Source organism: Mesoplodon mirus (assembly GCF_964341445.2).
Source record: "Mesoplodon mirus genome assembly, chromosome: 15".
Classification (NCBI taxonomy): Eukaryota; Metazoa; Chordata; class Mammalia; order Artiodactyla; family Ziphiidae; genus Mesoplodon; species Mesoplodon mirus.
The window spans coordinates 50,889,463-50,908,747 of NC_138991.1; the positions used below are offsets into that span (position 1 = coordinate 50,889,463).

Here is a 19,285-nt window from a genome sequence, read left to right on the forward strand (position 1 = left end):
AGGAAGGCATTGAAGGCAGGGGTTTGCTCTGTGGTCAGTGGTCCAAAGTCAACTTGAACCTTTAGTTTGGTGTTGTGAGTAGACAGATCATCAGGGTGTGAGACCCCTCGGTTCAGGCGCAGGACAGTGTTTCTGGCCATGTGTGGTCTGGTTATTGTGGTCATTGGGATAAGCTGGCAGGACCCACTGGGAGGTCGTCACCGTCTCCCCAGAGTCTTGTCCTGCTCGCTCCTGTGTCCCGGATGATTCACCAAGTTGCCTCCCTGCTGCAGGATCCAACAGCCCCGTGACCAGCCTGTGAACTGAATGGGCACACAGACCTGGAAACTGATATTTCTATGGTATAAAGAAGCAAGCGAAAGCTATAAAATGTCAAACTAGGACAATTAAGCTGTTTGTGTGTTTGGGTTTTTTTAAATCCCAACCTTTTATTAAGAAACTTTAAAAATTTTTGAAAGAATGGTCCTGTCAACATCCGTATTCCCACCACTTAGATTCTGCATTGAACATTTTCTGCTTGCTTTACCACACGTCTCTCCATTTATTTATCTCTTGATTCATTTTTTTCCTATGCATTTCAAGGTCAGTTGTAGACATTAGTCCCATTCGTTTGTTTTTTAAAGTTGACTTTTTGTTGCAGTGTAATATACATATAGAAAAGTACATCAATCTTAAAGATACAATTCATGAATTTTTATAAAACGAACACACCCATGTGACTGGCACTCAGATCAAGAAAAAGAGCATTCCCAGAAATTTCCTCGTGCCCTTTTCAATTACTACTCCCTCCCCCAGGGAACACTGTGCTGACTTTTCTTATCATACATTCATTTTGTCTCTTTTTGACCTTTGTGTAGGTGGAATCATACCACTTCCTTCACTCAACATCATCCTTATGAAATTTATTCATATAATTATGTGTACTTGTGGTTTTTCATCACATTTTTTTAAAAGTCTTTATTGAATTTGTTACAATATTGCTTCTGTTTTTTATGTTTTGGTTTTTTGGCCGCGAGACATGTGGGATCTTAGCTCCCCGACCAGGGATCAGACCCACACCCCCTGCATTGGAAGGCGAAGTCTTCACCACTGGACCACCAGGGAAGTCCCCTTTCATCACATTTTTAATATAGTATTTCAGCGTGTAACTATACAACAATTTATGTATCTATTCTAAAAGTAGGCTGATATTTAAACATACTAGAATGTGCCCATCCAAATCAGCATCATTTCTTTCAAAGCATGATTTAGAATGCTGCAAATGCCAAGAGAGGTTAAGAGTAGGGGCCCACCTATCACTAGGATTTGACACCTTGTCTTGAGCCAGGATTCAAGACAATTGCTGCATTGACCCGCATTGAAGGTTAAGAAAGAGACTCTGTTGGGGAATAAGGAAAAATTTTGTAGGACAAGTAGATCTCCAGTAGATTCAGTAGATCCTTGATGGCACCTGAGAACTTGCATTTCTAACAGGCTCTAGGTGATGCTGAAGCTGGTGTTCTGGGGTCTGTACTTTGAACATCACTGCCCTAGATAGATCAGGGATTGGCAGATCACAGCCCATGGGCTAAATCTGGCCCAGTCCCTGTTTTTATAAATAACGTTTTACTGGAACACAGTGAAAAGAAAAAACTGTCTGTTTTTCTCTACTCACAACATTTCTGACACCAAACGTGTGGGGTTTTTCCCCAGCTAAGCCACCAGTCCAGTGGATATTTTGATCTGCTCCTAATACAGTGTGTCTAACCTGACCACATATGAGAATCACCTGGGGAACAGTTGAAAAACACTGGCATCCAGTCCCCCACCCCTAAACCAATCAACAGAATCTCTTGGGGTGAGGCCCAGGCACTGATACTTTTAAAAGTCTTCCAAGTGATTTTCATGTTCGTGGTATCTCCCCTTTATTTTCTCAGTTATTTTAGAAGACGAGGGACATCTTCTAAAGCTTCAGTGGGTGTCTTATAACTAGCTCGGAAGACAGTTTGCAGTGAACATTCTCTCTCAAAGCAATGCCAGCATCTCTTAAACAAATATTACAAAGATGATCCTCATTCAGACGTGTAAGTTTCAGTTGTTCATGTAAAAACAAGCACATTACATTACAGTCACACTTTTAAATGCTTCCTCCTAGACTGTAATCCACACACAGATCTGAACGTGATTCTTCAACCCATATGTCATCCCTGTAAACGCAGGCTCCACATGGCTCAGTTTCCACACAGACACAAAGAAGTAGTCCGGCCCGTGGTCCGAAGGAATTTTAAAACAGATTACAATCTTGACTTCTTTCTCTTGGGCAAGGAGGAAGATCTGATTCATAAGCCACAGCGACATTCTCAGCAGTCCCTTCCCCCACTCCCGGGTTTCCTCTCGCCCTGAATTTGCTCTGGAATTTCTTCTCTGTTGAGCTCCCAAACACTCTTTATCTCAGAGAGGTGACTTCTCTCCCTCCCTCTCCCCTCCCAGCTCTTTTTCCCTGCAGATCTTTGTAGCCACTTGGGTCACAGAGACTTTCCTTTGGTGACAATGGATTGGGTGTTAATGAAGGGAAACCCTAAAATGCGTGCTTTTCCCTTAAGGCAGGAATTTTAACCTTGGCACTTGTTGACATTTGGGGTCAGATAATTCTTTGATGTGGTGCTGTCCTGTGCAGTGTACGATGGTTAGGAACATTCCTGGCCTCTACTCACTAGATGCCAGTAGTAACCCCCCATCCCCAGTGTGACAATCCAGATGTCTCCTGACATTGCCAAATTTGGGGGGCAGGATTGGCCCCAGCTGAGAACCACTGGATTAAAGGAATCCAACACTTTAAGCCATCATTGCCTGCAGACCTGGGCAAAAGGGGCCTCTACCCTGGGCCTTGTACTTTATTTTTTAATTTTATTTATTTATTTTTCATCTCTTCATGTCTTCTATTACTTAAAGAGGTCTTTTTTTAAAATTAGTTATCTATTTTATACATATTAGTGTAGATATGTCAGCCCCAATCTCCCAATTCATCCCACCACCACCACCCCCTTTCCCCGCTTGGTGTCCATACGTTTGTTCTCTACATCTGTGTCTCTACTTCTGCCCTGCAAACTGGTTCATCTGTACCATTTTTCTAGGTTCCACACACATGCATTAATATACGATACTTGTTTTTCTCTTTCTGACTTACTTCAGTCTGTATGACAGTCTCTACGTCCATCCATGTCTCTACAAATGACCCAATTTCATTCCTTTTTATGGCTGAGTAATATTCCATTGTATATATGTGCCACATCTTCTTTATGAGTTCATCTGTCCACGGGCATTTAGGTTGCTTCCATGACTGGCTATTGTAAATAGTGCTGCAATGAACATTGGGTTGCACACGGCACTGTCATGAGGGGGTTTTAGGCCCATTCTGACTCTTGGTACCTCTGCCTTGACATGCTGACTTGAGGACCTGTTGTGTATATTTCTGTTCCTAATCTTGTCTTTGTCTTGTGTCAGGGTCAGTGGAAGGGGGGAATGGGTGAGAAGTCTCTTCTTTCTGAGACAGAAGGATGAGAAATGATGCTGAGCTTTGAATTTCAATTCCTTCTATGCCCATGCTGGCTGTGTGACCTTGGACACTCAACCTCCTAAGCCCTCTGAGCCTCTAATTCCCCATCTGCAAATTGGGTGTATAAATAGCACCTTCCCTAATAGGATGGTGGTGTTGGTTAAGTCAAAAATGTATATAAAGTACTTTGCTCAGTGCCTAGTAAAAAGATGTCAGGATTTGGCATTGCTGATTTTAAATTATTGTAATACTGCTATCTAAATTGTCACGATGACTATTAGAAGGAAAAACATGGAGAAAAAATTCCGTCCATGCAGCTGCTATGAATCACAGAATGAGCCAAGAAAGCATGAAAAACGTCACCCTTAAATCATGGATGATACTAGAACTTAAGAAATCTCGGAGCTGAAAGGGACCTTAAATCCTACATAAACCCACTCATTGTGTAAATGGAGAAACCAAGGCCCAGGGAAGTGATATGATCTACCTGGTTTTAAAGAAAAACCTGAAACAGCTTCTAGGTTCCAGAGAGAAGAAAAAAGAGGTATTTGCAGGCAGTTGGTTCCAGACCCACCTTGGATCCCAAACTACGTGGATGCTCACATCCCTTATATGAAATGGCCTCCATGTCTACAGATGCAGGGGACCAACTGTAATTTGAGGAAGTTTTGCAAAAGTTGAAAAGAGAATGGGTCCATTTGTGGAGTGGCCTGTGGGGAGGGGGAAGGGGAGGAAGCAGGGGCGTGTAGACTGGGCTCCTCCAAGGGCTGAGATCACTCGTGAACAGCCTGACTAAGCGTGGGGATCCCTCCACAGTGAGGAGTTCAGGAGGACTGTGAAACTGCTAGGATGGGTTTTGGTAGCTCAGTGCAGCTTTTTTTTTTTTTGCGGTACGTGGGCCTCTCACCGTTGTGGCCTCTCCCGTTGCGGAGCACAGGCTCCGGACGCGCAGGCTCAGCGGCCATGGCTCACGGGCCCAGCCGCTCCGCGGCATATGGGATCTTCTCGGACCGGGGCACGAACCAGTGTCCCCTGCATCGGCAGGCAGACTCTCAACCACTGTGCCACCAGGGGAGCCCTTAGTGCAGCTTTTTCAGAAATGCGGGAGCATGCTCAATCCAGCACCCAAGAGGTGGACTGCAGGGGACAGCGACGAGGTGGGGTTCCATGAGGCGGGGGTCTCTGTGCAGGTGGGGGCATCACCTTGTGAACCGAACCTGCAAACTGGGCAGCTGCCAAGTCTGCTCCCACTGGTAAAGATCAAGATTTTCTTTCCTTTTCATTTGCAGTGTTTATCACACCCACACTCTAAGTCGTCCAGCTTCCCTGCCAGAACCGTCTGCCTTGGCAAACTAAATTAGCAACCAAAAGAGTTTAGCTCTTGTGGGAAAGAACAAAATCATTTTTACAGCACATATCAACACGTGAAAGCCTCACCTTGCCCCTGACTCACTCAGGGCACGTGGATGTTGACTGGAGCAGGGATCTCCCTGCACCTCTGGGCCTCGGGCTCCCCAGCTGTAAAATGGGCCAGTGACAGCAGCTGCCTTAGAGCAGTGGTTCTCAGTGGAAGGGGAGGGGGTGGATTATGTTTGGCAGTGTCTGGAGATACTTTTGGTTGTCACAGCTGGGGAGAGGACTGCTAATGGCATCCAGTGGGCAGAGGCCAGGGGTGCTGCTGGACATCCTGCAGTGCTCAGATCAGCCCCCATAACGTGGAACAATCTGGCCCCAAATGTCAGCAGTGCTGAGGGTGAGAAACCCCATTCTAGTGGGTTGATATGAAGATTGAGTTCATCCATGTGATATGCTTAGCCCTGAGCCATACACATAGTAGGTGCTTCATAAAGCAGTGGTACTCTCCATGTTCCTTCAAAGCCTTGAGCCCATCGGTGCCTCTCATCATGCTTTTGTTTTGCCAGTTGTGTTTCCCTAACCTGAATTGCCATGGCAATCAGCACCACAGAAGCAGACAGATATTGATGTCAAAATATAGGCTCTTTTTACACGGATGCTGAAATAAGATACAGAGACAGAGTTTCGGAGGAGAAAGAGTAGCTTTATTCTTTGCCAGACAAAAAGGGAACACAGCAGGCTAGCGCCTCAAGAACTGTGCCCCCCTCTTCGGGGAATTAGGAGAGGTCTTTTTTTTCCCCCTCCTTGGGATGTATATCGAAGTGTGCATTTCTCTTCGACATTTTATTTATTTGGTTGCTCTGGGTCTTAGTTGCGGCAGGCAGGCTCCTTAGTTGTGGCATGGGAACTCTTAGTTGTGGCACGCATGTGGGATCTAGTTCCCTGACCAGGGATCGAACCCCGGGCCCCCTGCATTGGGAGCACGGAGTCTTAACCACTGTGCCACCAGTGGAGTCCCAGGAGAGGTCTTATAGTCTGAGGTCTGGGATAGGTGATAGGGATCAAAGCAATGACGGCCTTGTATTCTTTTTTTTTTTTTTTTTTTGCAAAAAGTTAAAACAGTCACAGCTGGCATCAGGCAGCCCAGTAATTAGTTCTGTTCATCTCTGGGTTATGGCTGGGGACCTTTCTGAAATGAAGAATGCTACAAGGGGTAAATTGTTACAAGGGAGTGTAGGGGATGTAAATACCAGGTGCAGGATGTACTTTACATGAGTCAGAGAGTGTTTAAGGAGTTAGCTTTGTGAAGGACAAGTAACAGTTAAAGTAAAACTAGGATTGCTTAACTCTTTCAGGCCAGTTTATGTTGTTTCCCTAGCCTACCCATTGTTCCTTTATTTTCCTTGTTTGTCAGAAAAGAAAAAAACCTTATTTCTATTTTTGCTGCAACATGACAAGGATGCAGGGGCTTGTACATGGTTTCAATATGTTGGTGATTCTTTAAATTTCAGAAAGTAGAATATGCCAGGTGTGTCCACAGCGTCTGAGGATAGAGCTGGACTTCAGTGACTCACTGGTCCACACAGAGGGTGATCCTTGGAGACTGTAGCCGTCAGGGTGCATGAGGTTTGTTGAGGTTAGAGAGAGAACAGTGTGACAGGGCACAGAGCACGTTCCTGGCATGCCCGGTGCTGTTCTCTGATCACTGGGGGAGGGGCACTAAAGGGGTTTTGTGTGAGTAAATTTTCTACTCGCCAAACGCGTTCCCCTTAAACTTTAAAAAAGGTTTTAGGGACTTCCCTGGTGACGCAGTGGTTAAGAATCCACCTGCCAATGCAGGGGATGCAGATTTGAGCCCTGGTCCAGGAAGATCCCACATGCTGCGGAGCAACTAAGTCCGTGCGCCACAACTACTGAGCCTGCGCTCTAGAGCCTGCGAGCCACAACTACTGAGCCCGTGTGCCACAGCTACTGAAGCCCACGTGCCTAGAGACTGTGCTCCGCAACAAGAGAAGCCACCGCAATGAGAAGCCCGCGCACCGCAAAGAAGAGTAGCCCCCGCTCACCGCAACTAAAGAAAGCCCGCGTGCAGCAAAGAAGACCCAACGCAGCCAAAAATTAATTTTTCTTTTAAAAAAGGCTTTAGGGGCTTCCCTGGTGGCGCAGTGGCTGAGAGTCCGCCTGCCGATGCAGGGGACACGGGTTCCTGCCCCAGTCCGGGAAGATCCCACATGCCGCGGAGCGGCTGGGCCCGTGAGCCATGGCCTTTGAGCCTGCCCGTCCGGAGCCTGTGCTCCGCAGTGGGAGAGGCCACAACAGTGAGAGGCCCGCGTACCAAAAAAAAAAAAAAAAAAAGGCTTTAAAGTTTTAACTGTTTGATAGAAAACTGTTTGTACTTCCTTTGACCCATTAACCAGGACGTTGAGCTTTCCTACTGATTCAGAATCTTCATTATAAAAATTAATGATCACACAGTGAGTTTCCCCGGGCTCTATGAAGGAGGAAAGGGTTGTTTGCCCCTTCACCAAATGGCCCTGATTCTGTTGTACTTTTTTAAGTTCTGGTATCTGTCTGGTAGTCACAGTCTACCAGATTAATTTAAATTACTCCAGATGGGGAAACCACATGACCAAGTTTATTTGAATTACGTCTAAAGCCATGAAGAGTATATAGGATCTAAGAGAAAATGTGAGGTGCCCTCTTCACAGGTTTTGTGCATGGACTTTGTGACATCTATGCCTTTTTTTTTAAATGGAAGTATAGTTAATTTACAATGTTGTATTAGTTTCAAGTGTACAGCCAAGTGATTCAGTTACACACACACGCACACACACACACACACATTCTTTTTCAGATTCTTTTCCATTATGGGTTATTATAAGATATTGAGCACAGTTCCCTGTGCTATACAGTAGGTCCTTGCTGACATCTATGCCTTTTTGTCACTCTCTGGTTTGTAAAAGTTGTTTTGAAGTTCCCTCCAGATGATGAGGGTAAATTAGAGCCTATACATTTTGCAGGTATATACTGTTGACTGCAGTAAGACGAGTCCCCCATAACAGCCAGTGGGGATATTTGGGGTGCCTCACAACAAAATTTCTAGGTGTTATTGTTTCTAAAGAGGAGAAAGGTAGGGATCCAGTTATGAGGAATTTGCTTCCTTTACAGGTTTTTTGCTGCAAATACTGTGAGTGTCTCACCAGCTTGCTCAGTGACTTGGCTTCCCTATCTACAAAGTGGAGTGGTCAGGGGTATCTGGTCTCCTGTCTCTGAGCCCCTTTCTGGATTCAGTAAATATCCAGTCTTAATTCCCTATTCTCACACTCCCTAGAATTTACAGTGATGGCAAATCTTGATACTTGCCCAGGCAACTTTTATGATAGAAGTCATTCGTCTTATTCAGCTTGTTATAATTTGCATTTTAAATGTATGGTTTTTAAAAGACTGTTAAGATTGCCATAACTTTACCAAGTGATTTGCAAGTCCCAAAGCCTGCCCATCAGGTCAGATGGCCATAGCAGCAACTGCTTCCCATCAGAAGGGCTGAATCACTGAGGAGCGACCACCTTTCAAGTGCTGAGTGACTTACCAAGGCCAGTTACTTTGCACATTGGGTGAAGGAACGTAGGCTATCAGATCGCCATTCATCCTTCTGCGCCTTCTGGTAATTTCGATGTTGATTCTCTAATATCAACTTATTGTTTCCTTTCCAAAATAATATATTCTTGTAAGAAGTTCAAACGGTACATACTTATATAATAAGTAGAAAAAGTGGCAAGTTCTCTGTTTTCTCTCTCTAGGGAGAGCTACTCTTAACAATTTTGTGAATATTCTTCCAGATACTGTTTTCTATTCTATATGTTAACATTTTCTTAAGCAAAAAGAGATTGTGTTTACATATACTGTTTTGCAACTTGATTTTGTCTCCTAGCAATATGTCTTGGAGATGTTTCCATCTTGTATATATAGGTCTGTCTCATTTTTTACCGTGGTTCTGGTTTCCATGGTATCGTCACATCAGAAATTATTTAATTAGTCCTCTCCAGTCTTAGTCTGGGTGCTCCCAAATCTGATCCTAAAACAAGGACATGGGTGCAAGCAGGCTACTAGGAAGGTGATCCCAGGAAACACCAGTAAGAGGCTGGGGAAGTGAGACCAGGAAGGGAGGCAGGCCAATCAAGGATGATTTTTTTTTAATTTATTTAATTAATTAATTGATTTACTTATTTATTTATTTTTGGCTGTGTTGGGTCTTTGTTGATGTGCACGGACTTTCTCTAGCTGTGGCGAGCGGGGGCTACTCTTCACTGTGGTGTGTGGGCATCTCATTGTCGTGACTTCTCTTGTTGCGGAACACGGGCTCTAGGCACATGGACTTCAGGAGTTGCGGCACACAGGCTCAGTAGTTGTGGCTCACGGGCTCTAGAGCGCAGGCTCAGTAGTTGTGGCACACGGGCATAGTTACTCCACGGCATGTGGGATCTTCCTGGACCAGGACTTGAACCTGTGTCCCCTGCATTGGCAGGCGGATTCTTAATCACTGCGCCACCAGGGAAGCCCCCAATCAAGGACGATTGATGCGTGGGTAACTGCAGCTCGGGAGGGCCCCAGGACCACCGTCAGGTTCAGTGATACTCTAGAAGGGCTCACAGAACTCAGAAAAGCTGTTATACTCCTGGTTATGGTTTATTGAAGTGAAAGGATACAGACTCAAATCAGCAAAAGGCAGAGTCCAGGAGAGACCGGCCGTGAGTTTCCAGTTGTGTATGGACAGCACTTAATTCTCCCAGTAACGACGTGTGGCAGAATGCTCGGAGGATCGCCAACCAGGGAAGAGCACTGAAGCCTTGGTGTCTAGGATTTGGATTGACCCTAGTCCCCAGCCTTTTCAGAGGTCAAGTTTCTATTGAGTGGTCCAAGGCCCCTACTGAAAGTCACATTGTCAGCATACACTGGCATGTCCCAGGCAGAGAGCACTGGGCGCTCATGGAAGGATGCCAGCAACAGAAGCTATGGGTAGCCTCTGGGGTGGGCTGAGGGGGCAGGCAGGGTACCAACAAGCCTCAGCCACACTTCATCATGAAGTGTTTTTGTTATTTCCATTTTTCATTCTCACAAATGATGTTCTAGAGCAGGGGTTGGTAAACTTCTTTGTAAAGGGCCAGCTAGTAAATATTTTCAGCTTTGTAGGCCACACAGTCTCTGCTGCAGCTACTCAACTCTGCTGCTGTAGCACAAAAGCAGCTGCGGGCATTATGTAAATAAATGGGTTTGACTGGGTTCCAGTAAAACTTTATTTACAAAAAACCGGTACAGACCAGATTTAGCTTGAGGGCTCTAATTTGCCAACCCCTGCTACAGTGGATAATTCTTGTATGTTTATCTTTGTCCATTTGTGCAGATAATTCTATGGGACAGATCCATAGAAGTAGAATTGCTGAATCTTGAGTAATGACATTCTTATTTTGAGCAGATACTGTGAACCTCCCCCAAAAGTTGAACATGCTTCCTCTTTCACCAACAGTGCCTGAGAACCTTTGAGATTTCCTCTTAGAACCACTTGCCAAGGAAGCAAAACCTACACCTATTGACTAGGATGTTTCTGCATTTTCATTCTTGAGCTTTGGAGAGGCAGAGGAAGACAGAACATTTTGCCCCCAGGAAAGAAAGCCAAATGAGGCCTGAAATGGTCTCCTAATGTCTTACTTTCGATTTGAGGCCCACGGGGAAGGGGACTCTGGTAACTTGTTTTCATTTGGTGAAAATTAAACCTTACATTGCCCACTAGGTGTAGTTCAAGAGTCCTGAATGTTACCTATTCAAAAAAGTTTTTTTTTTTTTCAGATGCATCAGAGAGCTTCTCAGCAATTTCCTTTATTAAGCAAAGATTCTTTTCCTAATTTTTCTCTTCCATAAGGGATTTTCATATAAATAAGGTCTACCTATGCAAAGTGAACACTTTACCAAATGTACAAAAAATATACCTGGTCCAATTTTTGTTCACGGAGCTGACAGGTACGGGACACTCTTGATGGAGATGGCACAGCGTTTCACTTAGCCTGGTTCACTCTAGGTCTTTTTTGGGTTTAAAGACAATGGATGAGATTTTTGGTTTTGTTTTTCCACTTTTCTTTTTTCCCCATATTTTTACATTTGGAATTCTTGATGTGAGCCCCACAGGGGAAACAGAGATTTGTTAGCATTCAAGCTCTGTTTTGGGCTGCATATTTTAGCTGGTTTGTTTGATAATGGGCATCCCTCCTGGGATCCAGCCTGCCTGTGCTCTGCTCACGCTGGGTGAATTTGTGATAGTCCCCATTCTGTAGTCTTTCATTTATAACACAGACACAGCCTGCTTCCCCGTTAGTGAGATGGCATGCCTGGACTACCCACATGCAGATAAGGAATTAGGCAGAACTCTGGCTGGGAAGATAAATCAAGCTATCTCATTAGGCTTGAAATACACAAATTAAGCTTGAATGGGAATTAACAGCCTTCCAAAGAGACATGCAGTGCAACAAGGGGAGGAGAAATTGCTGGAGCCCTTTCTCTCAGGAAACTTGCCTCTGTTGCCTAGGTCCCTTTTGTAAAAGGTCAAGAGGTAGAAATTGAGGATCGAAAGAGCAGTGTAGTGTTTATTGAGCACTTACTGAGTGCCAGGCACAGTGTGCATTATCTCACTGAAAGCTCTCAAAGTACTGTTAAGATTCCTGTGTAACCGAGGAGGAAACTGAGTGTCAGAGGGGCTCCTTTGCTTGTCTCAGGGTCTCAGAGCTGTTGAATGACAGAGCCAGGATTCACCTAGGATGTCTGGCCCCATGGCCCAGTGGGTCTTATCTGGGATGAATTGAGCTCCTGGGGATACCAGGCCATGTTTGGAGACTCTGGGGTTTTGACAGCTGGGGGCGGTGGGTGCTACTGGGATCTGGTGGGTAGAGGCCTGAGGTGCTGCTGGACCTCCTACAGTGCACAGGATGCCCCACAAAGAATTATCCAGGCCCCAATGTCAACAGTGCCGGGCTTCAGAACCCTGGTTTAAGTGCTCAGCTGGACTCCAGTGGTGGCTGGCAGTTCCACCAGGACTGTCCGGCTGTAGTGCCCTGAGGACAGTGTGGTGAGTCTATGGGTCGGAAGTTTAAAGTTGCAGCCAAGGGACTCGTGGGAGGATGATGAGGGAATCAGGGAATTCTCATGGTTAAAAGTAACAGTGTCCTGAAGACAAGGACCTCGCACCTGCAGTTGAGGAGTATGGAGACTAACGCCTCTGTCTTGCTCCTGCCTCCTGTCCTGCCCCCTCCTCCTCTCGCCCCTCTGGCTAGTGTTCGGCCACAACATGAAGAGCAGCAACGACTTCATCGGGAGGATCGTCATCGGCCAGTACTCTTCGGGCCCCTCAGAATCCAACCACTGGCGGCGGATGCTCAGTGCCCACCGCACGGCCGTGGAGCAGTGGCACAGCCTGCGGTCCCGGGCTGAGTGTGACCGTGTGTCCCCTGCCTCACTGGAGGTGACCTGAGGGCTGTGGGGAAGGCAGCTTTCATTTGTGAAAAAAGGAAGAAAACTTAGGACAAAAAATATGCCATATATGTATACTATTACATCCACACCTGCACACACACTCATCACCGCACACACACACACACACACACACACACACAACTCCTCTCAGAACTGAAAGGAAGCTGACTATTGATCACAAACTGGCCACCCTCAAGGAGCGAGGCCCGAGAACTTTCCAGAAGTCCCATCCATAGGTCATGAGCTGAGTGGGCTCTGCTCTGAGACTTACGGGCAGTGCTTGCTCTTGTGGTTCCCCCTTTCCCAAAATGCACTTTCAACCTCAGGCCAGAGAAAGGGCCTCCCCAAAGGTGCCAACCTCCATTGAGACAAAATTTTCCAAGAGTTTGGCCAGTGTTGGGAGGCCTGACCCCCATGCCCAAAATGCACACCCACTGGGTGACTTCTGAATGGGCTGCTGTTCCTAGGGGTTCTTCAAACCTGGTACCTTTCCCCAAAAGTGTAAGTACTCTGTCTTCTCTTTAGTGGATGTGATAAATAGATTAGACTATTTGGAGAAACCAAACGGCAACAAAAAATATTCCAGTGTAAGAAGGCTCTCCTGGCTTAATTAACTCGTCCTTGTGTTAGCTTTCATTCTGGGGACTCCCTGTGGGTATGTATGTGGATGTTCTGGTGTGTGTGCCCTCAGGTGAGCACGTGTGTGTGCCTGTGTGTCCCCTTAGTGAGCAAGGCACTGGGCCGGGACCTCAGTCCTGAGTACTCCCTTCTGTCTGCCTCGCCCGTCAGTGAAGTTTCACCCAGCGTCCTCCCGTCTGTGAAGACCCCACCTTCAGTAACAGTAGCGTGTGTGTAAGTCAAGTAAATAAAATATGATAGAACAGAAGTAACATTTTTTGACCGAATCATGGCGACTCTGACTCACAGAAGACCGGCAAAGGACAGTTACAGGGAATAAAATGGCCACCACGGCTGCTGCACCCCCCATCCAAGACGATACCCCTTCTTGTCACACCCTGAGGATCGCTCTGTGTTTGTGTGTGAACCAAAGTCATTTCTCTCATGCTAAGAAATTAGTGTAGTTAGAACAGATCTCTCTCTCTGTTGGATGCTTCTGTATCTTTTCCCACAGCATATTGTCTGGTATGATGGGGAGCTGTTTATTGACATTAAAGATTATCTATTTGTGCCATGTATCTGAGTTATCTTTTTCTTCGTGAACATGGGCATGGAGGGTAGGAGGGTATTTCAGTTCCTACCATTGTGTAACAAATCATCCCAATGACTCAAAGCACTGGTATTTATTATGCTCACAGATTTTGTGGCTCCAGAATTCAGACCAGACACAGGGATGGCTTGTCTCTTTCCCATGATACCTACAGCCTCAGCTGGAAGACTTGAGGGCCCCAGTGGCTATAACCAGACAACCGGTCACGCTGGACATTGTTGTTAAGATTAGTGTGTGGTCTGGGAAGGAAGAACAGTCTAAACGTTAAGATATGTTCATCTGACGACTGACAGGAGAACCAGTGCAAAAAGAAGATGAGGATTTATGTTAGGTCCCTCCCATTGCAAGCAACAGGAAATTAACACAAAATAGTTTAAACAACGAAGGAAGTCCTGGCTTCAGGCATAGCTGGATCCGGGGGCTCAAATGAAGCAATCAGGGCTTTGTTGATCATGCTATCTCCTGGACAGGCTCTCCCCATTCACTGAGCATCATGGTTACCAGCAGCTTAATAGTTCCACCTCATACTTATCATCAAGACCCAGCTTAAACTGACAGCTGCTTCCTGTCCTCCCCACAAGAAGCTTATATTTCTATTTAACTCTTGGGGCCTTACTGTGTGCTAAGCCCAATACCTGCACAGTCTTGTTTAGTTCTCACAACAACCTTTTGATGAAGAAGCTATTATTATCCCCATTTTCCAGGTAAGGAAAGTAACGCTTTTTTCTATAAAACTATTTGCTTGTTCAGGGCAAGAGCCATGGCTACTTAGCTTTCTATTGGCCATGCCCTATAAAAGGGGCTTGACCTAGGTAACCCCCTGTGGGCTGAGATGGCTTCACCCCTTCTGGCCACATTGGGCATTGCAGGGTCCCCTCGTGGGTCCCTCTGGTGTCTCTCACTCTGGAGTGGAGATGGCATGAAGGTCAAGGGGGAAAGGCAGGGAGGTTGAGTTAGGTTATGTTTGTAAGGATACAAAAGGAGAAATGTTCCCCTCTCTATAAAATGGCTTCCTTCCCATGGTTGTACAGAAGAGGATAAAAATATGAGAGAACAAACAGAATGAGGAAAGACAGAAACAGGACAGGCATTCGGGACCAGAGGTGAGGTTATATGGTGATTGGGCCCGTGGGCTTCGGGGCCAGAGAAGCCATGGTTCAAACCCCAGGCCCAGCACACCCTACCTGTGCCCTCACACAAGCCGCGGAGCTGCTCTGGGCCTCAGTTTACTCATTATCTTACATTGGACACTTCAGAAGCCGACGTTGAGGCAAGGACTTGGGTGCCAATGGTTTATTTGGGAGGTGAGCCCAGGAAGCATACGTGGAAGTATACGTCAGGGGAAGGAGAAATGCAAAGGCTGCTTTAACTGGCATTGTGGGCAGCTGGGGCTCAGTCATGCTGGGGTCCCACGTAGAATACGCTTGAGAATGACCGCTGTGGGGAAGCTGGACTATTTAACTACTGCCCCCTCTTCTCTCAGGGCCGGAGGGTGAAGCCCCGGAGGCGTTCAATGATTGGCAATTTAGGACTGTCCTGTGTGGGCTGAGCCAGCTGGGGTAGCACCGAGAACTCCCCCCGGGCAGAGAATGAGGGGCATGTGCCTGAGCAAATGAGCTGTCCCTCGGCATGGCCCAGCCCACCTCAGCATCGGGGGAACTCAGGTGGCCGAGGGCTGGGAGTGGGGCATCCCCAGCATCTGCTCCCCTGATTTACGATAACCACAGGGCTGACTAAGCACCGTGCCAAGTGCTAAGCATCTCATTTAGTCCTCATGCAGCAACCCACGTGAGAGGTGTTATTATTCCTCTTTTATAAATGAGGAAGCCGAGGTTTCATGGGATTAAGTGGCAAGCGAGCATTAGAGCTAGAATGCTGGCCCAGGCCCAGCTGACTCTAGAGCCTGGTATGGGCTAAACTGTATCTCCCCGCAAACTCACATACTTCATGAAGCCTTAACCCCCAGTACCTCAGCGTGTGACTGTATTGGGAGGTAGGGTCCTTAAAGGTAACTAAGATTAAATGAGGTCATCAGGGTGGGCCCTGATTCAATACGACTGGTGTCCTTATATTAAGGGGAAATTAGGACACAGAGACAGACACACAGAGGGAAGACGGCATCTACAAGCAAGGAGCGAGGCCTGGAGACCCAGGCCAAGGAGAGCTCCTTCCTTCCCAGCCTCAGAAGGAAGCAACTCTGCCAACTCCTGGACTTCAGACTTCCGGCCTCCAGAACTACGAGGCTATGAAGCTCTGTTATTTAAGCCACCCAGTTTGTGGTCCTTTGTTACGGCAACCCTGACAAACTTATACAGAGCTGGTGTAGCTGACCGCTCTGCTGGGCTGTTTCATCTGAAAATAGGATGACAGTTTTTACCCCATAGGGTTGTATGTGATGTGAGGGTTAGCCGGGATAATGCCTGCAAAGGCTTAACACACAGCACTTGATGGCCATTCCTACTGGGCACACATCAGGCGATGTTTGCTGAGTGACTGGAGAGAACAGCACAAGCACAGATGTCAGAGCCATCCATGTCTCCAAGGATAGTTTGTCAGGAGATGAGGGAAATGTGTTGAAAGGTGAAGAAATAACTTGGTTTCTATAGAAACCTGGACCCCAGGTGCCCTATTGTGGGCCACCTACCCGGTTTAATTAGCATCCTCCTTCTCCTCAGCCAGGAGGTGAGAAAGGAGATGCATGGGCCACCTACACACCCTCTTTGGGGTGCAGGGACCTGAGTTCAAAGGAAGGAGGTAGAGTAGAAGCGGTGGCGTGAAGTTTTAAATCTGCATCTATTTTCCCAGGGCCCATCTTGAGCTGTCTCATCTCTGGGGACTCCAGAACCCTTCAGGACTCCAGTCTACCCCCTGGGACTTGACAGAAGCTATGACCTCTGCCCAGCTCTGCCCAGATGTGATGGTTCCCAGGGCACCAGGAACAGCTATTTTGGGTACTGATATTTTACTCCCAGAAAGCTGGGAATCCCTGCAGGGAAAGAGGAAGAATTCCTTTCCTTTCTGGGTGGCCTGTCTTCCACCACCCGTGGGATACCTTTTCTTTTTTCATGTTCAAGAATACCATTTAAAATAATTCAGGAATGAGCACCACTAAGTAAAAATTTAAAACTTATGTCTAGAAAAGAGACTGGAAGACATTGCCCTGAAGGTGGCAGGGGTTAACTTTTGGGAAGTTGTTTTGCTTCTCAATTTCATACCTTCCTATTCAGTATTTTTGAAGGTTCCATAGTGATGTAATGGTAGTTAACATATATTGAGCATTTATGTGTCAGGCATTGTTCTAAGCACTTGTATGAGGAAAAGTATTGATTTGTCCCCATTTTTCGGATGAGGAAACTGAAGCTAAGACGGATTAAATAATCAGTGTGTGGTCACACAGAAGCAGGTCTGGAATTTGAACACAGATAGAGATGTGCCTGGATTGAAAGGCATGAAATAAACTAGCCTCTACTGTCCCTTTTATAATGGTGGTGAGGGGAAGGGAACTTTGTTTTACTTACTGGTAAATAAATGACAATTTAAAAAAGCTAAGAAACTAAAGGAGATAGATAGATAGATAGGCAGACAGATGATAGGAAGAAAGAAATAGATCTTCACCCAACCCCCAGGCCACCATGAGCACAGCGTGTGTATGCGTGGGCCCGGGGCGGGGGGGAAGAGTAACGTCTTTAAGAACCCAGAAAATATATACTGTGTTACAGAGAGACCTCTACAACCTCCAAATGGCAGCAAAGATCCTATTTGTTAAGTGAATAAACTGTCTATTTCCTAGCCAGTAAACTTGAGGTCTAGAGCAAGGGGTGGCAAGCTATGGCCCGTGGGCCAAATCTAGCCCACTGCTCATTTTTGTAAATAAAGTTTTATTGGAACCTGGCCAGACCCATTCCCAAAGTCTTTCACAGAGTTGTGACAGAGACCATGTGGCCTGCAAAGCCACTACTCTCTGGCTCTTTACAGAAAAAAATTTAAAGTTGCTGCTATGTAGGATGAATAAGTCTAGAGATGTAAGGTACAGCATAATGATTATAGTTCATCACACTGTACCGAACACTGGAAATTTCCTAAGGAGTAGATTTCAGGTGCACTCACCACACACAAAAGGTAACCCTGTGAGGAGATAATATGTTAATTAGTTTGACTGTGGTATCATTTCACTATATATATGTATATCACATCATCATGTTGTACGCCTTAAATACAAACAATTTTTCTTAAAAAATAGAATTTTTTAGAAAGTTTGCCTACCCCCATCTAGAACAATGCTTCATAACATTAATGTACATATGACTCCCTGGGGATCTAGTCAAAATGCAGATTCCGATTCAGCAGGCCTGGGGTGGAGCCTGAGATTCTGCATTTTTAACGAGCTCCGAGGAGATGCCAATGCTGCTGGTCCGTGGACCACACTTGGGAGTGAGCATGTCACAAATACTTTACATGTTTCCATCCAGAGAGGGGGCGTGAACCAACTTACCAAAACCTCCAGCCATCACATATTGTATTATCAACACAGATCATTTAGGAGGTTTATTTGCCAAATAAAAGCCTCCTCCACTTTTCATGGGCTTCCCTGGTGGCGCAGTGGTTGAGAGTCCGCCTGCCGATGCAGGGGACACAGGTTCGTGACCCAGTCCGGGAGGATCCCACATGCCGTGGAGTGGCTGGGCCTGTGAGCCATGGCCGCTGAGCCTGCGCGTCCGGAGCCTGTGCTCCGCAACGGGAGAGGCCACAACAGTGAGAGGTCCGCGTAATGCAAAAAAAAAAATGCCGCCTCCACTTTTCAAAAGTATTTCCAGCGGCCTGTGTCTGACGACCCTCCTTTTCCCCCTGGTTCATTCACACAGAGGGTGTTTGATTTCCATGACAGCAGGGGGCCTCTAAAGTACAGTCAGCACACCAGATGATGGGGAGTGGGGAGAAAGCCTTCCAACTTTCTTCCATTTTTATAGTTTGTATCAACTTTTTAAAAAAGTCAATTTGGGGGAGGGCTGTTTTATAACAGACATGATGCACATCAATTATATAATAAACATATGTCATTTATAAATAAATGTGCATGCTCTGGGGTGCATCAGCACAAAGCTTTGAGACAACTGGTAGACATGAGTTATGCCATGGCTGAAACTGGGCCTGGGCTGTGCTCGTAGCCTGAGTCAGGCCTTGGCAGGCTTTCAGCCCCGTGTGGGCCGGCAAAACACGCTGTGTGGGCACGAGTTTTATTCCTCACATGCACAGCAGCAGGTGTTCCAGAGAGAAAGTGAGCGGCTGGGACATGCTGGAGCCCTTGTGAATGCCAGCCACATGAAGTGTCAGGGCACCTGGCTGAGCATTTCGGGAGAGAAAGGAGGGAGTGTGCAGGGAAAGCCAGGAAAAGACCTGCACTGGATCAATGACAATCATAGCAAAATTTGCTATCAGTTATTCAACACCTACCACTAGCCAGCTTCTATGCTAAGTATTACAAATTATTACATTTAATCTTTGTGAGGTAGGTACTGTTATTATCCCCTATTTTATAAAGGAGGAATGTGAGACTCAGAGAGGCAGAGGATACACAAAGACTGATTTTTAGAGGTATCAATTCATAAATGCAGTGAGATTCCAATGAAACACCAGCGGATCTATTTTAA

The 19,285-nt window shown here is 46.2% G+C and overlaps 1 protein-coding gene across 1 annotated transcript in view; it reads left to right on the forward strand.

Annotated features, from left to right (window-relative positions):
* Nucleotides 1-12,407, forward strand: part of SYT17 (synaptotagmin 17) — a gene marked incomplete at its 3' end in the record, with an annotated part of 77,363 nt that extends 64,956 nt beyond the window's left edge. The window contains exon 8 of the mRNA XM_082645884.1: nucleotides 12,211-12,407. Coding sequence (XP_082502010.1) covers nucleotides 12,211-12,407 — 197 coding nt within the window. The remainder of the gene's footprint in view (nucleotides 1-12,210) is intronic.
* Between the last annotated feature and the right edge of the window lie 6,878 nt (nucleotides 12,408-19,285).